The following is a 16556-nucleotide window of genomic DNA, read 5'->3' on the forward strand; positions in this document are numbered from 1 at the left end:
ACAAAAAAAGAAAATAATCTGTTTTATTACAACAGATTTTAATTTGGTCACCATTTTATACAAACACTCTTTTTTTTATGATAACACAACAGACAAAAAGGGCGTCTTAAACAACTTAGACAGCTTCACTAAATGCATACCATTGAAAAAGAACGACAGAAATGCCCTTCCTCAAATGCCAACTGTAGGGAGATCCATCTTCGCGACTCGCCCATGCAGCAGTGTGCATCTGTATTCAAAAAAATTCTTCCTTGCGCAGTTTTTAAATCAACTTTTGTACCTTCAACCGTCCAGTAACTTCAGAATGCTTTCACGCTCCTTCAGAGCTTTCCACGCCTGGTCTTTCTCCTTCTTGGTCGGAGTGCGCTTCTTCTGTCTAGCTGCCATGATTCGCCGAAATCCCTCCATGACCTCGTTGTCAGAAACCCTGACCCGCTGCCTTAGCTCCTGCTTCCGCATCTCCTCTTTTGCCAACCTAAGGAGCAGAAACAAAACGGCTGCTAGGACCTCGCACCTAATACGTTGGTACCTGACCTTCAGAGGAGCCTTACCTGAGCAGCTCCTGCTTACGGGTTTTGTTGTGAGCAATCAAAGCTTTGAGCTCCGCCTGTCTCTTCTGTAGCTCCACCAGCACCTCGTCCTCGCAGTCTCCGCCGGGACCGGGTCGCTCCTCGGAATCCAGGATTCCCTGGGCGATCAGCTCTTCTTTGATCCGAGCCTCGAGGGAACGTGTGTGAGGAGCGCTACCGATGGAAAGTCAGGACACTTCATTGATTTCTTTTCCTTTCACCCACACACCACTTTTGTTTGTTTCTCAACTACTATGTGACACCTACCTAAAAGATTTCCCTTGGCTTCGAGGAGATGTCCCTGCTCCATCGTTAGCATCCTTCCCTGAAATGTCCGGTATAGGAGAATCCTCCATAGGGGATATAATATTCTCCTGAATGTGACAGAGAAGACATCATGATGAAAAGTCACGTTCCACAAGCAGGAATTCCACACAAACGCATTCTGCAGGGCGCCTGGACATTTGGTTCAGCCTCCCTCCACCTTCTTATTCAAAAGATTCACCTTCCAAAGTACACTTACCTCCACAAGAGCCTGGAGGAGCCGTTGTGTGAGCGGGCCAAAGGGGCAGCCGTCTTCCGGAGACTCATGCTGGGACTCCGACTTCTTCAGCAAAGAGTCCACGTCTAGTAAACATCCGCCAAGCGCACAAACCCACCATGATGTCATCATCATATTTGCCATAACATATAAGAGCTGGAATGACTCCTTGGCATCAGAATTGAGTCACCTTTTGCGTCGAGCTCCGACAGCGGACCACCCAAGAGACCTTTCTTCTTGTCATTGGCCCGAGCTCCTTCTCTCTGCTCTTCCAGCAGATCTTCCTGAGCCCACCGCTGTGAGTAGTGTTTCCCCAAAGCTGGAATCTTCAATTAGCACAGACAGCACCAAAATTCAACGTGCTGCTTTTGACGTAAAACACATTTTGCTAAACGTACTAACGGCATACACAGACGACTCACTTTAAAGTACTCTGCTTCATCGTCCGGCGGTTTGAGGAGTTCCTCGAGCAACCGAATCTCCTCATTTGTTATATCGGCGCAGTACGGCTCAACTGAAGCCCAGAATCTGGAAAAAAAAAAAAGGAAACGTCAGCAATAACAACAACTGATTGTCCCAACTGTCACCACGTTTGCTGATTTTTAATGCAGAGATTTTTGCGGACCTGTTGGGAACGTCGTTCTTAGGCGTGCGAGGAATATCTTGAGGATCGTCTGTAAATTCATATTCTTGACCTTTAGGTTGCAGGTTTTTGGATTTAGGCCTGCCAGGACCTGGCCCTGGCCCGTGACTACTTTTGCCATCTAGTTTCTGCTTCTTTGGCTTGTGACGTGAGGACGCTGCTGGGTCTGGGTCTTTTCCCATCTTCAGGAAGCGCTTGTCTCCCTTCTTGTCCTGCCAGTCTGTGAGGATCTGCAACGCAGAACAAAATAAATATTGTTATCATCGCCATAACATTATCTCTTTTGTTTCCCACCTGTCTCTGCTCCTCCAGAGCTCTGAGGCGACGGTTGGCCGAGGACAAGAGAGTCTCCAGCTCCAGCTGCAAAGTGTCCAGCTCCTCGATGCCGATCCCATCGTCCTCCGAACGTCCCAGCACGGCCGTGTAGCGGGGACACACCTTGACGTGCTCCACAGGCTTGAAGTCGTAGTACTTCAAAGGCGGGCAGTCCTTCAGCTCACTCATGATGCTGGCTACCCGACTACGTTAGAATAAACTGGAGCGGGGGGATAATAAAAGACAAGAAACGTTGAATTGTGTCTAAGATGTGACATTCATGTGTAGTTACAATTATATGTGTAAGTGGGAAATGTTTATTTTCCGCCCATGTTTGCATACATTGCCTACATACAGGGCCTGTACCGTAAACAGTGTCTTAAAATATATTTGTAAAATTATCACGATATTTACAAAGTTACACTTGTATAATCAATGCAGTGGCGTGATATGAATTCTGGAGGGATAATAAACTCAGGGGGAAATCTGTAATAAATATGAATTTTTTACAGGGAACGATACTTACCGTTCCCGAATGGCGTCCATGATGGAAAATTCCACTAAATGAAGAGGGGTGTAAACCGTCATTAGGATTATGATATTGTCAGAATATTTCACATGATACGTAAAACGAAAATAAATTTGTAACTAGCGTACATTAATAAACTGATTCAATGCTGATATTTATTTTTTAGACTAATAAATATGTATTTTAAGAATCAGGGCTTTACAGCAATGGTAGCGTCGGATTGAACCATATTATATTGTGGTATGAGTGAATGGAATGGGCACTTACCCTCTCACACACTTGAATGTATCAGTTTGAAGTTATCATTACAGTTATTGGAAGTTGCTTCAAGTTTTATCGTTTAAAATATTGGCGCTGTAAAACAAATAACACAACGATCACCGAAAAACATTCTCCTACCCACGCAGCCAAATGGACTCGTCACTAAGGAAACGCTCGTTTTGTTCATACATACACTCAGAACGGGCGGAGTAATGCGACCCATCAGAGAAATACATATTGCGTACAGAAATCCACTTCCTTCTTTATAAATGTGAAGCGAAACAAGCGCACCATTTCGTTCCTGGAGAATGAAGGGTTTACGGAAACTAGTCCCAGGCGTGGCTTCGGAACTTCCGTCTTTTGCAGCGTAAAAATGGTAAGTCTCCGTTTATCTCAAGTTGATCTTTTCTTTATAATAATCAAGAGGGTTGACATAATAAGAGCGAGTCAACATCCATATGAAATCATCAGCTTCCCTTGCATCAGAGCATTGACCTCCCTTATATTAAAATCATGTTTTTTGGTTGAACCTCAATTCTGTTGATCTTCACTTTGCTTTTGAAACTTAATATTTTATGTCACTCATCCGATTTTGTATTAAGAATGCAGACACTGACTGTGTCCAAACTGTCTTTAGACTGCGACTCTGCGCCCCTACTTAAACGCTGTGAGGGCCACCCTGCAGGCGGCCATGTGTCTGGAGAACTTCTCCTCTCAGGTGGTGGAGCGTCACAACAAGCCCGAAGTGGAAGTCAGGTATGACACTCTGCTTTGCAGAGGATTGCTACTTCCACACAAGTTTCAACCTGTGCAAACTTGCACAAGGTAGTCTCCATAGGTGGAAAAATGCTGGAGGTACAGGCAAGGTATGAAACTGGCTTGCTGCAGCTACTGTGCTCTGAAAATGAAGGAGAAGTCCAGCAGTCCGACGTACTACTGCAGTTTAATTTGAGACTTTTTATTAATATCTTTGTGTTACGTCCTAGATAGATCATTGCTTTTGTTGTGGTTTCCAGGAGCAGTAAAGAGCTGCTTCTTCAGCCTGTTGTAATCAGCCGCAATGAGAAGGAGAAGGTTCTCATCGAGGGATCCATCAACTCTGTCAGGGTCAGCATTGCCGTCAAGCAGGTAATAAGCTTCTTCAAATCAGTCCATTTCAATGACCTATAGCAAGCAGATCCATTGCCACACTTCATTACTTCACAAGGCCTCTATTAAAATTCAAAACATTAATTCTGCCTCAATTACCTTTTTATCTCTGTCTTTCTTTTTTTGTGTTCCCAAAAAATGAACTCCTTTTATTGTCACATGTCAGTAGAAAGTTTTTTTTTGGGAGGTCCTACTGTAAAATAATGTTTTTTTGTGTGTGCTATACATTATTAAAAACAACCGTTCCAATTCTGCTACTTCAGGCTGATGAGATCGAAAAGATCCTTTGCCACAAGTTCATGCGGTTCATGATGATGAGAGCAGAGAACTTCTTCATTCTGAGGAGGAAGCCAGTTGAGGTAAAAAGCACTGAGGGTAGAATGCTAGTTAACAAGAACGATAATGTCAACAAAAATCCTGCACTCGATGTTCTGACACCTTCTCTTTCAGGGCTATGATATAAGCTTCTTGGTCACCAACTTCCACACGGAGCAAATGTACAAACACAAGCTGGTGGACTTCGTCATCCATTTCATGGAGGAAATCGACAAGGAGATTAGCGAGATGAAGCTGTCCGTGAATGCCAGAGCCCGTATCGTCGCAGAGGAGTTCCTCAAGAATGTAAGCCATGCCTTTCTACATCTTGAAAGTGATTGTCTAAACAAACACAATGAGTTCTCCTAAACTAATTTTGGCTTCTTTTCCACAGTTCTGATGTCCGCCGCTTCCCACAATCAGTGAGCCGGTGAGAGAGGACCTTCACCCAGCCGTCGTTGACCCCCCCGCTGGCTTCGTCTCATCATCTCTGTACTCATTGATATTAGTGACTGTACATAAGGAAATACTTAGCAGTATCAATTTTCTACCACTTAGAACAAATGGCCAAATAAATAAACAAGCAAAGGCGGGTCCTTCAAGTATTAAACACGCTGGTGTCCTCGAGTACAGAGACGATGGGTGTGTTCAAATGCAATTAAGTAATTAGGTGCTCCGTATACGTCAGTCCGTCTTCTTTTCGGTTTTGTTTTTACTTACGGAAAAGTACTAATTAGTCAGCAAAATGTTGTATAAAATGAAAAAAGAGCCAGTATTTCTACATTTTTGCTTGTCATTTGTCGTGGGAATTGTTTGTCTGAGTTGAGCAGCACAAATTAAACAGCTCGATGAACATTTGTTAATGATAAATTGACTGCAGCCTACTTACAAGAAGAAAAAAAAAAACACAAAAAGCTTGTTGAAAATGTCTTCTCGTCAGCGTACAATATGCAGCAGGCATCATATTAACAAATACATAAATTACCGGAACTAACCACGAACTCTTCATTTGTCAGTAGCACTCCAATAGTGAAGTGGTCCAGCAATGGAGGTGCCATCATTCGCTAATTTAGTCCTTTGAGAGAAGATCGAGTGATGCATGCTGTTTAAAAGCTACCTAACACGAGTGCAAGAACACTGCACCTCTTTCTCGGTTCTAACTTCTGTCAGTCTTATTTTCTCATTCAAAACAGGAAAAGAACACTGTACAGTAGACAGGCAGCCAAAATTAATCCCAATATTGTAAACCCAACAATAAATAAAAAATACTTTGGGTACAACCACTTCAACAGCATACACTATAGAACAAACTGTATACATCAATCAGTGTAGCGGGTAAAAAAAAAAAAAAAATTAAAAAAATAACATCAAGTATATTGCACACCGTTAAGATGGAGTGACAGCAGTTTTGTCACTGCTGGCTTCGGTTTCACAGTCTTTATCTGAAGACGCGGAAAGCGGCGCTTCTCGCAGAGCGTTTGGTCCACAGTTCGGCTGTCCCGCTCCTTTGTTCGATAAGTCCGCCGCCGACTCCGTCTCGACTTCTTGCTGCGGAGCTGTGGCTGCAAACACACCGACCGCCGTTTGAAAACAGAAAACTCCGGACCGGATAGTCCTTTGTTTCTCTTACCGGACTGAGTGCAGGACTTCATGTGTTCGGGCCAGTGGGCCTGCTGACAAGGGTAATCGCAGTAGCTGGTGTTCCAGCAGCAATAAAAGATGGCCTCTTTTCGACAGTTGGCGCACCACTGTTTCTTCTTGGTCTCATCCACCGCTTGCTGCTTCTCCACCTCCGTCTGTTTCTTGGCCTCCGCCACCAAGCGCTCTTGCTCCTGCTCCAGACTTTGCCTCATCTCAGCCATTGTAAGCTCTGGACGAGATTGGTTTGAATTCGTGTCATCGAGTTGCGTTGTCCAAGCTGGTGAATCAAGTTCTTACCGAGATTGTGCTTCATCTCTGACAACTCTTGCTGATGGAGCCACTGTAGTTTTTCAATTTCAATTCTAAGCCGCTTCATCTGAAAAAAAAAAATACTGAGCAAATGTATAAATGCAAAGAAATGTGTCTTTGCAAAAGAGCACCTCAGCAAGCGTATTCCCTGAAGAGCTCTTGGAGAGGTCGCTGCAGATTTCCGTCACTGTACCTTTGATTGCGTCCATCATCTGGAAGAGAAAAAAGTAGTGTGTAATCAACATTCAGAACAATGTCACATCATGACAAATATGAACAGCTTGATTAGAAATACTTACTTTGTTCGTGTACTTGGCAATGTCCGCAGCGGCGTCTGCTGAGGCTGTGGAGATGTACTGCTCCGTTTCCATGGAGGAGGACGGAGATGATGTGCCTAATCCAGATGCTGATGCGGGACAGCCGGACACCAGGGTGACAGCTGATGTGCTCAACGCAAAACATATTGAAAAGATTCATATGATTCCGTTTAAGATTTAAAGTCGCCATTGCACACGTTTGACCTGAGCTACCTTTGATGGACTGTCTGGTGTGGTAACGTGTGCTTTGCGAAAACGCCGATGCCGAGCTGTTGTCTTGAATTTGCGCGGCTGCCACCGGCTGCTGGCCTTGCTGCTGACGCAGGAGCCATTTCTGTGAGGAGTTCTGGAGCTTGCCGCTGGGATTCCACACGGTGGCGCTGTGCGCTCCAGGCACAGTCTCTCGAGGCAGCAGGGGGCGCTGTTTCTTCAATCCCGGGGTGGCGGAGGCTGAAGATGAGGACGAAGAGGGCGGAGTTGCCGGGGCGTTGGAGACGGTGGCGAGGCTGACGTTGGCGGCAATCATGCTGACGGGAATGGCCATCGGGGACTGCGAGGCAACGCTGGAGGGTGTGGAAGGGGTTGTGCTGCTTTGAGATGGGAATGTTGAAGGGGTCAGGGATTTACCTTCAAGAAGAAATGGACGGGTTACGTAAGAATTGAAGAAGTCACACTTACATGGTCATAAAAAGCAACATCTCACCTTCAGGTTTACTAGCACATGACTCTTTAGCATTAGCGCTGTCCTTTTTGCGTCTCTTCCTCTCCCTTTTCCCTTGCTCCTCCCCAAGGTCAATAACCAGCTCCCCCTCGGAGTCAGAATCCTCCACGGGCGCATTTTGCTTCATATCTTCTTTCACTTCTCCCTTCTCCCTGGACACAGGCAATGGTGGGGGGGATTTGGTCTTCTCTGGACCATCTTTCTCCAGAAGTTTTTCTTGAGCCGGCGTCTCTGACTGCATTGAGCTAACATCCTCTGCTGTGGGCTCAGATAGCAGAGGCATGTTGGCCTTTGGTGATGATTGCTCCTGATCTCTACTCTTGTTCTGGGCTTCCTCAGTGCGTGTAGCATCCTGGGAATCTTCAACCTTAGGTGCTTCATCACTTCCGTACTCGGTGTCACTTGAGTCGGATTTACCCTCGGAGTCCTCAGTGTCGCTGTGCTCCACAGCTTTGTACGCCTCAGAAGAGATTTCATTTATACCTGCCCAAAGAGGAATCAAAGCAATATTACCGAAGCAGAATATCAAATGGACGCATGTGCTCCAACGTTGACCGACCGAGCTGGGCTTTACAGCTTTCAATAGTTTTGTCCAAGTTGGTCTGGAAACGGCTCTTGATCTGCCTTTTTGGAGAGGTGAGAACAGGGGTGGCCCCTAGCTTCTGCAGAACCGTTTCACTGAGTTCCTTTAGATCCATTTCTGCTTTACTCCGATCTGGAAGGATGTTAAATGAATTCCAATCATCATGACTGACACGTGTCAAAGGTGCGAGTGATCGACTCACCTAGATTGAGATTCAAAATGCTTCCCGTCAGCTGTGTCTTCTCTTGTTTGGTGTTGCCAGGAGATTGCGAATGTGAAGATTTGGTGCTGTCCGGCAAATGCTCAGCTTGACTTGGTCGAGGATGAGTTGGTGACACTGCAAGGAGGTGTTGAACCAAAAATAAGGATGAAAGGTCTCCTGTATGATTTTATAACGGCCACAGTACCTGTGCAGTCCATTGACTCTTCTCCGACACTTCCCTGGCTGTTTACGGCCTTCACGTGGGACTTGTCTGTTGTGTCCTCACCGTCTGAACCCGTATGCGCAGAAGAATTGGTGCTCACGGGGGAGCGAGGCCCGTCGCCGAGAGGTGGCCGACGGCCCGTCACGATCCCTCCGACGCCAGACAACACGGCCCGGGATAGCGAGATCTTAGGCGACGCGGTCATGTCAAAGCTCAACTTGATCTTTTCCTGTTTCTCGGCCTTGAAGGGGGTGGACGAGGGGTCCGAGGGGTCCTGCAGCATTTGAAAGCTGTTGTCGTGAGTGTAGGGTGTCCTGAAGGGGGCGTAGTTAAACACGCCAAACTTCTTCCTCATGTTCTCCACGTAGACTTCCATCTCTTGCATGGCGCTGTTGAAGATGCTTTTAGTCTTCTTCACGGAGAAGGGAATCTCTTTGGACATGAGGTAACAATTATTTAAAGGCACCCAAGCCCTAAAAGAGTGAACACGCGTGTCATCATGTGACCTGTTAGTGACACCAAATCGAGTTTGGAACGGACACAAAGTCAAAGCGCAAAAGATGGCAACCTGTCATGCTGACCAAAGAAGCGAGCATCCACCTGTCCGTCTTTGTCACGCAGAGCTTTGGCGGGCCAAAAGGGGAAACCTTTCAATTTAGCCCACACCAGAGGGTGAGGGTTACCCTGTAAATAAAAAAAAATAGTCAACCTTGAGCGATAATGTTGAAAGTGCTGCACAAACAAGTCCAACTCACACAGGGTTCACAGAACCAGTTCTCTCTCTTTTGGCAAGCAGACAGATAACACTCAGGACAGACTTCAATCTCATTCATCTGTATTAAAAAGAGAGAGAAAATTTCATTTGAAGACTCAATCACTGAAAATTCATCTCCACTACAAAAAAAAAATGACACAGACCGCATATTCACCTCATGTTCACAGATCTTGACGATAACTTTAGCTGTGGCTGTCAGTTTGTGGTTGCCTACAAAATATAAATTTTTCATGTGATTGTTTCAGAAATACAATCTATTATGATTTGCTTTTTATAATAGAGGCTCAAATATGCAACACACCTCCGTTGTATATGATGCAGTTATGCAAAATCCACTTGACATCTGCCAAGAAGGCCTCCGTGCAGCCGTACATTTTCTTCTTGATGTTCTGCGTCACAGACGGAAAACAAAAGTTTTCATACGAGATCTGATCAGTGATGCAGGATTAAAATCAAATTTTTTTTTTTAACCTTCTCAAGAGTGCAAAGGTCCATTGGGTGAAATATGTATTCGGCATAGTCCGGGTGCTGTTCGAGTGAAACGGGTTTCTGGAAGAGCTCCGTCTTTAAAACGGAGCAAAGATAAAACGTTAGATTCCACACACAATTCCCGCAAATAATTCCCCACCGATGATCACAACTGTCATGCTGCTACTCTCCACTAAAAGCGGCATCAAACAAAAGCAGCACAAGCAGTCAAGGGAGAAATCAAGACAGGGACTTGTTAGTGGTGTAATTATTACCCAATTAAAAGTCTTTCTCTGCGTGGAAGCTGCGTGGGGAGAGCGAGATGACAAGCGGGGATGATCCTGAAAGAGAGTGAAAGGGGCAGCTGTATCCTCACTACCGGCTTGCATATTTACTCTCATGGTTCCGAGCCGTGACTTAGGCCCGCTATACTTCAATGTTTGGGAATGTCAGATGAGTTCTCGCATGCAAATTAATAACGTCTCATGCTCGAGCAATAGAGGACAGCCTTTAGGTGAAGATGAGACTGAGATGGTTGTAAAAAAAGCTCGCAATGCTGACTTGCCAGGTGGTAGAAATCAATGAGAATGAAGAATTTTGACTCCAACCGTTTAGCTAGCAGGAGATCCCCCAAGGAGATGGTGATAGCAGCATACTTACACCTGGTTGTTTCATCTTCTGAAGAGCAAACTTGAGGAGGTAAGACAGCTGCTCAATAGTCAGCATTGTCATGGCTTTGCTCTGAGTCTCGATACATTCAGCAACTGTTATTTTCTAAAAAAAAAATGGAGAGAAAAATAGGGCAACTTACTCGATGTCCGAAATTTTGCTTCCCGACATCCTTACACTCGGCATATTCCTGCTTGAGTACCTCACACTCCGGACAGAACCAGTCGCCCTCAGGCTCGTCTGGTAGTTTGAGGCACTTGGCGTGGTACACCCTGGGGCAGAGCTCACAGCAGAGCACCTGACCCTCACGGTGGCACAACCAGCAGTAGAAGTCGTTCCTGCCGTCCTGCGGTACAACATCAACAGGATCTGTGGTGAGTGCCGGCTGCTTCGCATAGTAAAAGGGGCCATGTCTTAGTTCGGACTGCAACGCAGGCAAAAGAAAGACAAAAGTTGGGGGAGGTCAAAATCAGGCTGTGTTGAAGCAAGCCAAGCAGAGATGCACAATGACAACAAAAGGTGCGCTGTGGAGGAGAAGGGGGGGGGGGGGGGGGGGGGAGAGAGGATGATGGGAATATTCTGCACAACTATTTTAACTGCAACAAGGTTCCAAGGGTGATTTTATTGGTTACCTGGTCTTTGGTGGTGCTAACAGCACCTGGTTTCTTCTTCTTTTTCACCGGGCTGGGGGAGGTGTCAGCAGACGAGTGACCGTTTGATGAGTGGGAGGGACTTGGCATCTTTCGTTTCTGGGTCGTCCGCTCTGTCGAGCCTGCGTCTTGTGTTTCGGGTGACAGTTTGATACGAGTCAGTTACGGTTCCGTTATGGTCAGAGTACGCTTGACTTGTATGATTATTCCACCCAGGAAAAAAAAGTTTACCAGTGATTAAATCATCAAAAATCATGCCGATGATCAGTGTCTGTAAAGTTCTGACCACAATTACAAATATATATAATACAAAGGTATACAAACGATCATTTCTAATAAAACAATACAAAAGTTTTACATGATGTATGTTTCATCCACACCTTTAGATCGCATTGAGCTTTCCATTTTCTCTGTTGGAGGGTCAGTCTTCTTTATTTCAACTGCTGCAATGTAGACAAGAGTGTTAACGCAGTAACAATAAATATCACATTGTGAAAATCACAGAGTGCCAAGCAGCCATCCATACTAAAGGCAAAAAAAAAAAAGAGAGACATGGCATTATATTGTGGCAGGTCATTTTCTGCATCAGAACAATTTTCTGCTTGTTAAGTGCTGCCTAAAACAAATCAGTCCATCACAATACAACACTGCATCAACAATTGGTCGCGGGAGTGAGCACATTAATTATCTGTAATGTTTGTATCACGCTTGCCTATGTGATGAGAAAGCCAGCATGGGCTTTGACTTTATGGATTATTTCCAGTCGCTTTGGTCATCTATAATGCTGATAGGCCCAGAACCACAGAAAATTATAACACGTGTCAATATGAATCGACAGCCTCAAATTAGTCAACTGATGTCAAGTGTCCATCTGCAGAGATTCAATATTGGCGCAAGAATGGCAATAAATGGGAGACCAGATAGAAACAAGCAGCAACAGAAGACAATGGAAGAGAAACAGAATGAAAAAGAGATGTGTAGTGGCCATCAGGGATTTATTGTCAGTATCAGTCAACCTGTTTTGGAGGCAGCGTGACGTCATTGCTATTGTTGTTTACAGGCTTTCTGTCAAGAGAGCAGAGCTTTTTTTTTTTTTTCAAATCTTGTTCCCCAAGCACTCTCCCCCTCCCTCCTCCTCCTCGGACGTGATGATGCGTCTGCCATGAACACAGACCATACACAAAGAGAGTGAAAAGACATTGTGGCCTTCTCGACCACACTGTCCGGACTATCTTACAGAATGATGTCACGTCGAGTTCAGGAATACAGCAACGGTCGACGACAACGAGATTCAAACACATGACACCAAATTCGATGGCAGAAATAAGACAAGTCTTCACATCCATGCTTCAATGAAGGAAATCAACAGCATGCCTTCCATTCCTACTCACATCATGAATTCTTCAGCCTATTTTTTTAACTCTTTTCAATGATAGAGGGCGTTGTGAAATGAGGGAAACGATGGTTCCAAGTATCCCAGAAGGCCTCCTCTCTCCCCGCTGCTTCCTCCAGCGATTGTCAATCTTTAACCTCGGCTGCGAGCGCCCGATTGGTTTGAGCGCCGCTCCGAGGTACCCGATTGGACGGCTAGCTCAATGTACCACATAAGCTTTTCTGCTTCTCGATCTCCTCGGCTACAGTGCTGCAATGCAGAGAGAACCGCTCGCCCGCTATTCCTTGCGACCGAGTCCCTATCCCCCCACCCACCCCCCATTAAAGCACGCAAAGGGCCACGGGCACGTGAAATGCAGCGCTAAGAGCAAGACGGCGAGCGGATCGGCGCCTCTCCTCTCTGTGCTCTCGAAGGTATATGGCATCCATTTTGATGAGGCTTTCTCTCCCCCTCCACACACAAAACAAGTCCACACGGCACCGGTTGAAAACAAGGAGCACATGCGGGTTATTATCACCCCCCCTCTTCCACTGAGGAACATTGAAAGCTTGACATTTTCTCCATATTTCCAAGGAGACTGCCGGCACTCCAAAATTAGAAATGGGCTATCAAAGCGAATCTCATCCAGCTCTCGATGACAGTTTAAGTGAGAGCAGAAGCGGTCGAGCGGTAGATGCAAATTTGATCATCAAACCAGGAAATGAAAGGTAGTAGCAGAAAACAAAACACAAGTGGTGGGTGGGGTGGAGGGATTCTTTCAGTTAATAGAGAGTGAGCTTGAGCTCAGGTCAAGGCTACATAACCAGGCCGGAGTGTCTGGACTGGAGGTCTGAATCACACCATTTTTAAATCTGCCAGCAAAATAACATATGACAGGAGGATCGAGGCTAAAAGAGAATCTCGCAAGTCAGAGCTGATTTCCCGCACACGGAAAGCAAACCAGCAACCTAAATATACATAGAAAGAAGATTCTGCCAAACCTGTTTGGCCCTCAGACGGGTTTTCGAAAACAGGGATGAGATGAGATTTCACTGCAGTGCCTGTTGAGAGGGAATCCTTCCCTTCTTCTTTCCTCCCGCTTGCATACAAGTAGCAGTGTGCCTGGAGCAGAGGGACAGAAAGGGGAAGTTCTCCAAAATGGCTGACGCTCGGAAGCAGAGAACACCGTGAGGCAGTGCACGCTAGGCTTCGGCTATTCCTCGTACGTGCTCTGTAGATCATTTGTACTTTACAACACCAGCCTGAAAGTGGCGAGCGGCTTATAGAATTAGGCCTGTTTCAGAGAGGAACTTTCTGTGAATGAGCAAAGTACTGCTTTTTTTTCCACTGAGGTTTGTTTGATATACAATTGCCGTCCTGCTCTGACGCCACTTTGAGGCCTAAATTAAACTTGCCTCGCTGTCACTTTACCATCTGTTAATTCCTTTGGGGTGTCCCCTTTGCGACGGTGGCTGTCTCTCCCATTCGGAATGCCTCAACAGGCCCGCAGCCTTGACGACACAGAAGGGAGGTTAGAATACTCTGAGCAGGTGGCTCCAAATTGGACATGGACATGATCTGCATTTGTGTGGTAGAAGTACAATGTCATGCTCATCTTTGCAGCTTTAGAATGTGTTGTGAAAAAAAGATTGCTTCCCCTCCCCCGGTTTGCAGGGCACAGCTCATATCCGGCTGATGCTTTAACAACAGAGGAATATTAGTGAAAAAATGAAAATGCAGCTTACCTCTATGGATGCATGTCTAACAATTCTGTGTGATATGTCAATGCTTATTACAACATGGAGGACAGACAGCCCTGTCAGCCCTCAGCTTGCTCTCAGCAGCACCGCCACGCTCAAGCTGTCCTGGGTGCAGCTCTCATGAAAAGCAAATGCTGACTGGACAGACACGCTGGGAAAATGGAAGACAGATGCCGATTGGCTGTTGCACTTCCTGGATGCCAGTCTTTTGTTGAGACGGAACCGCCACAAGATACGGCTGAAACACACACAAGTCACAAGGCTTTCAAAGATATTGTTCAAGATAATGTCAGGGGAAAAAAAGCCTGGGTTAATATCCACCACCTTTAATTTAACAATAAAAACATAATGAGTTCTTTCAATTAAAAATAACAGTTTGGTGATGCTATCCACGCATTTGAGCTGTATGCGATCAACAATATGCTGATAAATCATTCCGGGAAACCTGACCCTTTCTCTTTGTGTAGCCAGTCGAGTAGGAAACCAAGAGGACTGGCCTCATAGCTCAGTGGTTAGAGCACTGGTCTTGTAAACCAGGGGTCGCGAGTTCAATTCTCGCTGGGGCCTAACTATTTTAAGGATTGCCGAGGTTTCACTGTGCATGAGTGTTGCCATTGACTTTATAAAGGAGCTTTGCCCAAAGGCTTGAGTTGTTTGCAAGCAAAGATGGGTGAGGTTCAGCATTCCAATCCTTGATCATGCAAAACCTCCTAGCGCAAACCATTAGATTGGACTGCTGCTGCATTTGATTTATTCTTTTTGCCCCATTAAATACCCACTGGCCAATTTTCCAAATATGATATTGTCAACATACAGTCAAACCTCTACATACATACGATTGCTTAAACATGAGAATTTTTCAACATACGATGTGAAATATTTGACTCAACATCCGAAATAATTCCCATCATGGTTAGCCCGTTTGACGGCGGCACGTCGGGATGACGTCAGCATCACGTCAGCATCACGTTATCATACCCCAAGAAGGCTAACGCAAATGGTTGTAGTGGTGAAAAAAGGTCATCTCTCTGATACAATGCATTTGTTTTATTGCTATGTAATTATCTGCAGTATTTATTAAGGAGTTTTTTTGGTTGTGGAACGAATTAAACGAATTACACTGTATTCTTATGGGCATATTTGATCCAACTTATGACTATTTTAACATATGAAGTAGGTTAAATTCGTATGTAGAGGTTTGACTGTATTCTTTTAAAATACTGAAATTCAGAATTAGAGATATCTACAGGGTTAGGACATCAGTTGGACATTTGGATATTATGGAGTCTCAAATTTAGAGCTGGAGCCTATTGCAGCTGACTTCTGGCAAGAGAAGTAAGTCAACACACACATATAGACAAACAACCACGGACAATTTAGAGTCTTTAATTAACCTAACATGCATGTGTTAGGAATGTGGAAGGGGCAGGAGTAACTAGACAAAACCTGCACAGGCTCAACATGCAACCTCCATGAAGAAGGTCGAAACTGAGACTCAAAGCCTGAACCTTATGACTAATAGGCAGACATGCATTGTACCATTCTGCCTTTTTACCATTACGAACTAAATAAATATTTTTTAAACTTTTTTCCCCATGATATTAGTGCAATGCACGAAATCAGTTTATTTATACCAAGCCTCCTTTTCTACTACCATGAACATGCTTCTTTTTTTGAGTTGTGATGTAAATAGTTTGTAATTATTACGTTGTTGTTGTATTTTTGCCTTTTATTATTTAGCATCTTCGGGAAGTTGACTACTAATTAGCTCTGCCACACGCTCGTATTTACACAATCGGATACATTCACTATAGAAAAACGCAAAGTTTAGACCTAATTCATAATAGAAATGACGTTTGTCCACTTATATGTTTGCTATTTTCTGTTAGTGTTAGTTATATCATACCATGTGCTCCTCTCAACGCAGGTTCAGGTTGTGACGTCTGGCCTGGGTGACGTCTTTGCAAGAAATACTATACGCCACAAGATGGCGCTGTCGTTAGTCATTCGCCGTCTTGTAAGATTTAATACTGTGACCGGGTAACAACACTATGGCTTTTTTTTGTCATAAATGTGAGAAATTTAAAGAGATATGGCACGTCGTTATTCACACTGTAGTTTACAGTGTAGCGAGTCATATAGCAAATCAGATTGAAGGAAAATATAACGTAAAACGTTGAGAAATGGAACCTATATTTTGTACAATACCAACGTGATCATTGCTCTTTCCAAATGAACATTAAATGCAAAACTTGAGTAAAGACCACATTTTCGAACGTGAGTTATTGGTAAGATTGGAACTCGTAGCCCCTAATTATATATGAGCTGTTTGCAAAATTGTGAAAATCTAGGGATTGCACATGAGTGCTGTGCAGGCTGTGTAGCTGTTTGCAGGTAAACCTATTTGAATACAATAATGATTATAGGCCTATCTCCTGTCCTTTCAAACTGTTATCTCCTGTCCTTTCAAAGTAGCAGGAGAGAATGAGGAGGGGGGGATGGAATTAAGTGTCTCACACTCACCAAGGGGGAAGGTCAGTTTTG

General features: G+C 44.7%; 3 protein-coding genes and 1 non-coding gene across 8 annotated transcripts; 2 read left to right on the forward strand and 2 right to left on the reverse strand.

The window, feature by feature from the left end:
• Positions 1-21: 21 nt before the first annotated feature.
• Positions 22-3011, reverse strand: tada3l (transcriptional adaptor 3 (NGG1 homolog, yeast)-like). The gene is made up of 10 exons (XM_088389757.1): positions 2865-3011; positions 2595-2628; positions 2048-2288; positions 1736-1983; positions 1533-1638; positions 1301-1436; positions 1093-1196; positions 837-943; positions 552-743; positions 22-475 (listed from the first exon to the last, which is right to left on the reverse strand). Exons 3-10 carry the CDS (start codon positions 2255-2257, stop codon positions 283-285), a joined length of 1296 nt encoding a protein of 431 aa, XP_088245883.1. The 5' UTR covers positions 2258-2288; positions 2595-2628; positions 2865-3011; the 3' UTR covers positions 22-282.
• Positions 3012-3078: 67 nt separating this feature from the next.
• On the forward strand, positions 3079-5175 carry LOC148391095 (actin-related protein 2/3 complex subunit 4). The gene is made up of 6 exons (XM_088389758.1): positions 3079-3234; positions 3496-3614; positions 3875-3986; positions 4271-4366; positions 4458-4628; positions 4717-5175. The coding sequence occupies exons 1-6, from the start codon at positions 3232-3234 to the stop codon at positions 4720-4722; spliced, it is 507 nt and encodes a 168-aa protein (XP_088245884.1). The 5' UTR covers positions 3079-3231; the 3' UTR covers positions 4723-5175.
• A 61-nt stretch (positions 5176-5236) lies between these two features.
• zmynd8 (zinc finger, MYND-type containing 8) lies at positions 5237-15968 on the reverse strand. Of its 5 annotated transcripts, XM_088389753.1 has the most exons (25): positions 15919-15968; positions 14049-14250; positions 13854-13950; positions 13684-13763; positions 13254-13374; positions 11261-11323; positions 10863-11008; positions 10433-10654; positions 10222-10335; positions 9837-9902; positions 9565-9657; positions 9395-9482; positions 9248-9303; positions 9074-9151; positions 8887-9002; positions 8301-8791; positions 8096-8230; positions 7870-8025; positions 7293-7793; positions 6803-7216; positions 6572-6711; positions 6404-6484; positions 6261-6339; positions 5953-6192; positions 5237-5884 (listed from the first exon to the last, which is right to left on the reverse strand). In XM_088389753.1, the coding sequence occupies exons 4-25, from the start codon at positions 13684-13686 to the stop codon at positions 5709-5711; spliced, it is 3579 nt and encodes a 1192-aa protein (XP_088245879.1). In that variant the 5' UTR covers positions 13687-13763; positions 13854-13950; positions 14049-14250; positions 15919-15968; the 3' UTR covers positions 5237-5708. The 5 variants fall into 5 exon arrangements, with proteins under 5 accessions (XP_088245879.1, XP_088245881.1, XP_088245878.1 ...); XM_088389755.1 differs by lacking the exon at positions 13854-13950 and having other exon boundaries at positions 10433-10576; positions 13998-14250; XM_088389752.1 differs by lacking the exon at positions 13854-13950 and having other exon boundaries at positions 13998-14250.
• On the forward strand, positions 14507-14579 carry trnat-ugu (transfer RNA threonine (anticodon UGU)). The gene has a single exon. It is a non-coding gene; the product is annotated as a tRNA-Thr (tRNA).
• Positions 15969-16556: the final 588 nt, after the last annotated feature.

This window comes from Syngnathus floridae, chromosome 11 (genome assembly GCF_059516105.1).
Source record: "Syngnathus floridae isolate MCC-2025c chromosome 11, RoL_Sflo_1.0, whole genome shotgun sequence".
NCBI lineage: Eukaryota > Metazoa > Chordata > Actinopteri > Syngnathiformes > Syngnathidae > Syngnathus > Syngnathus floridae.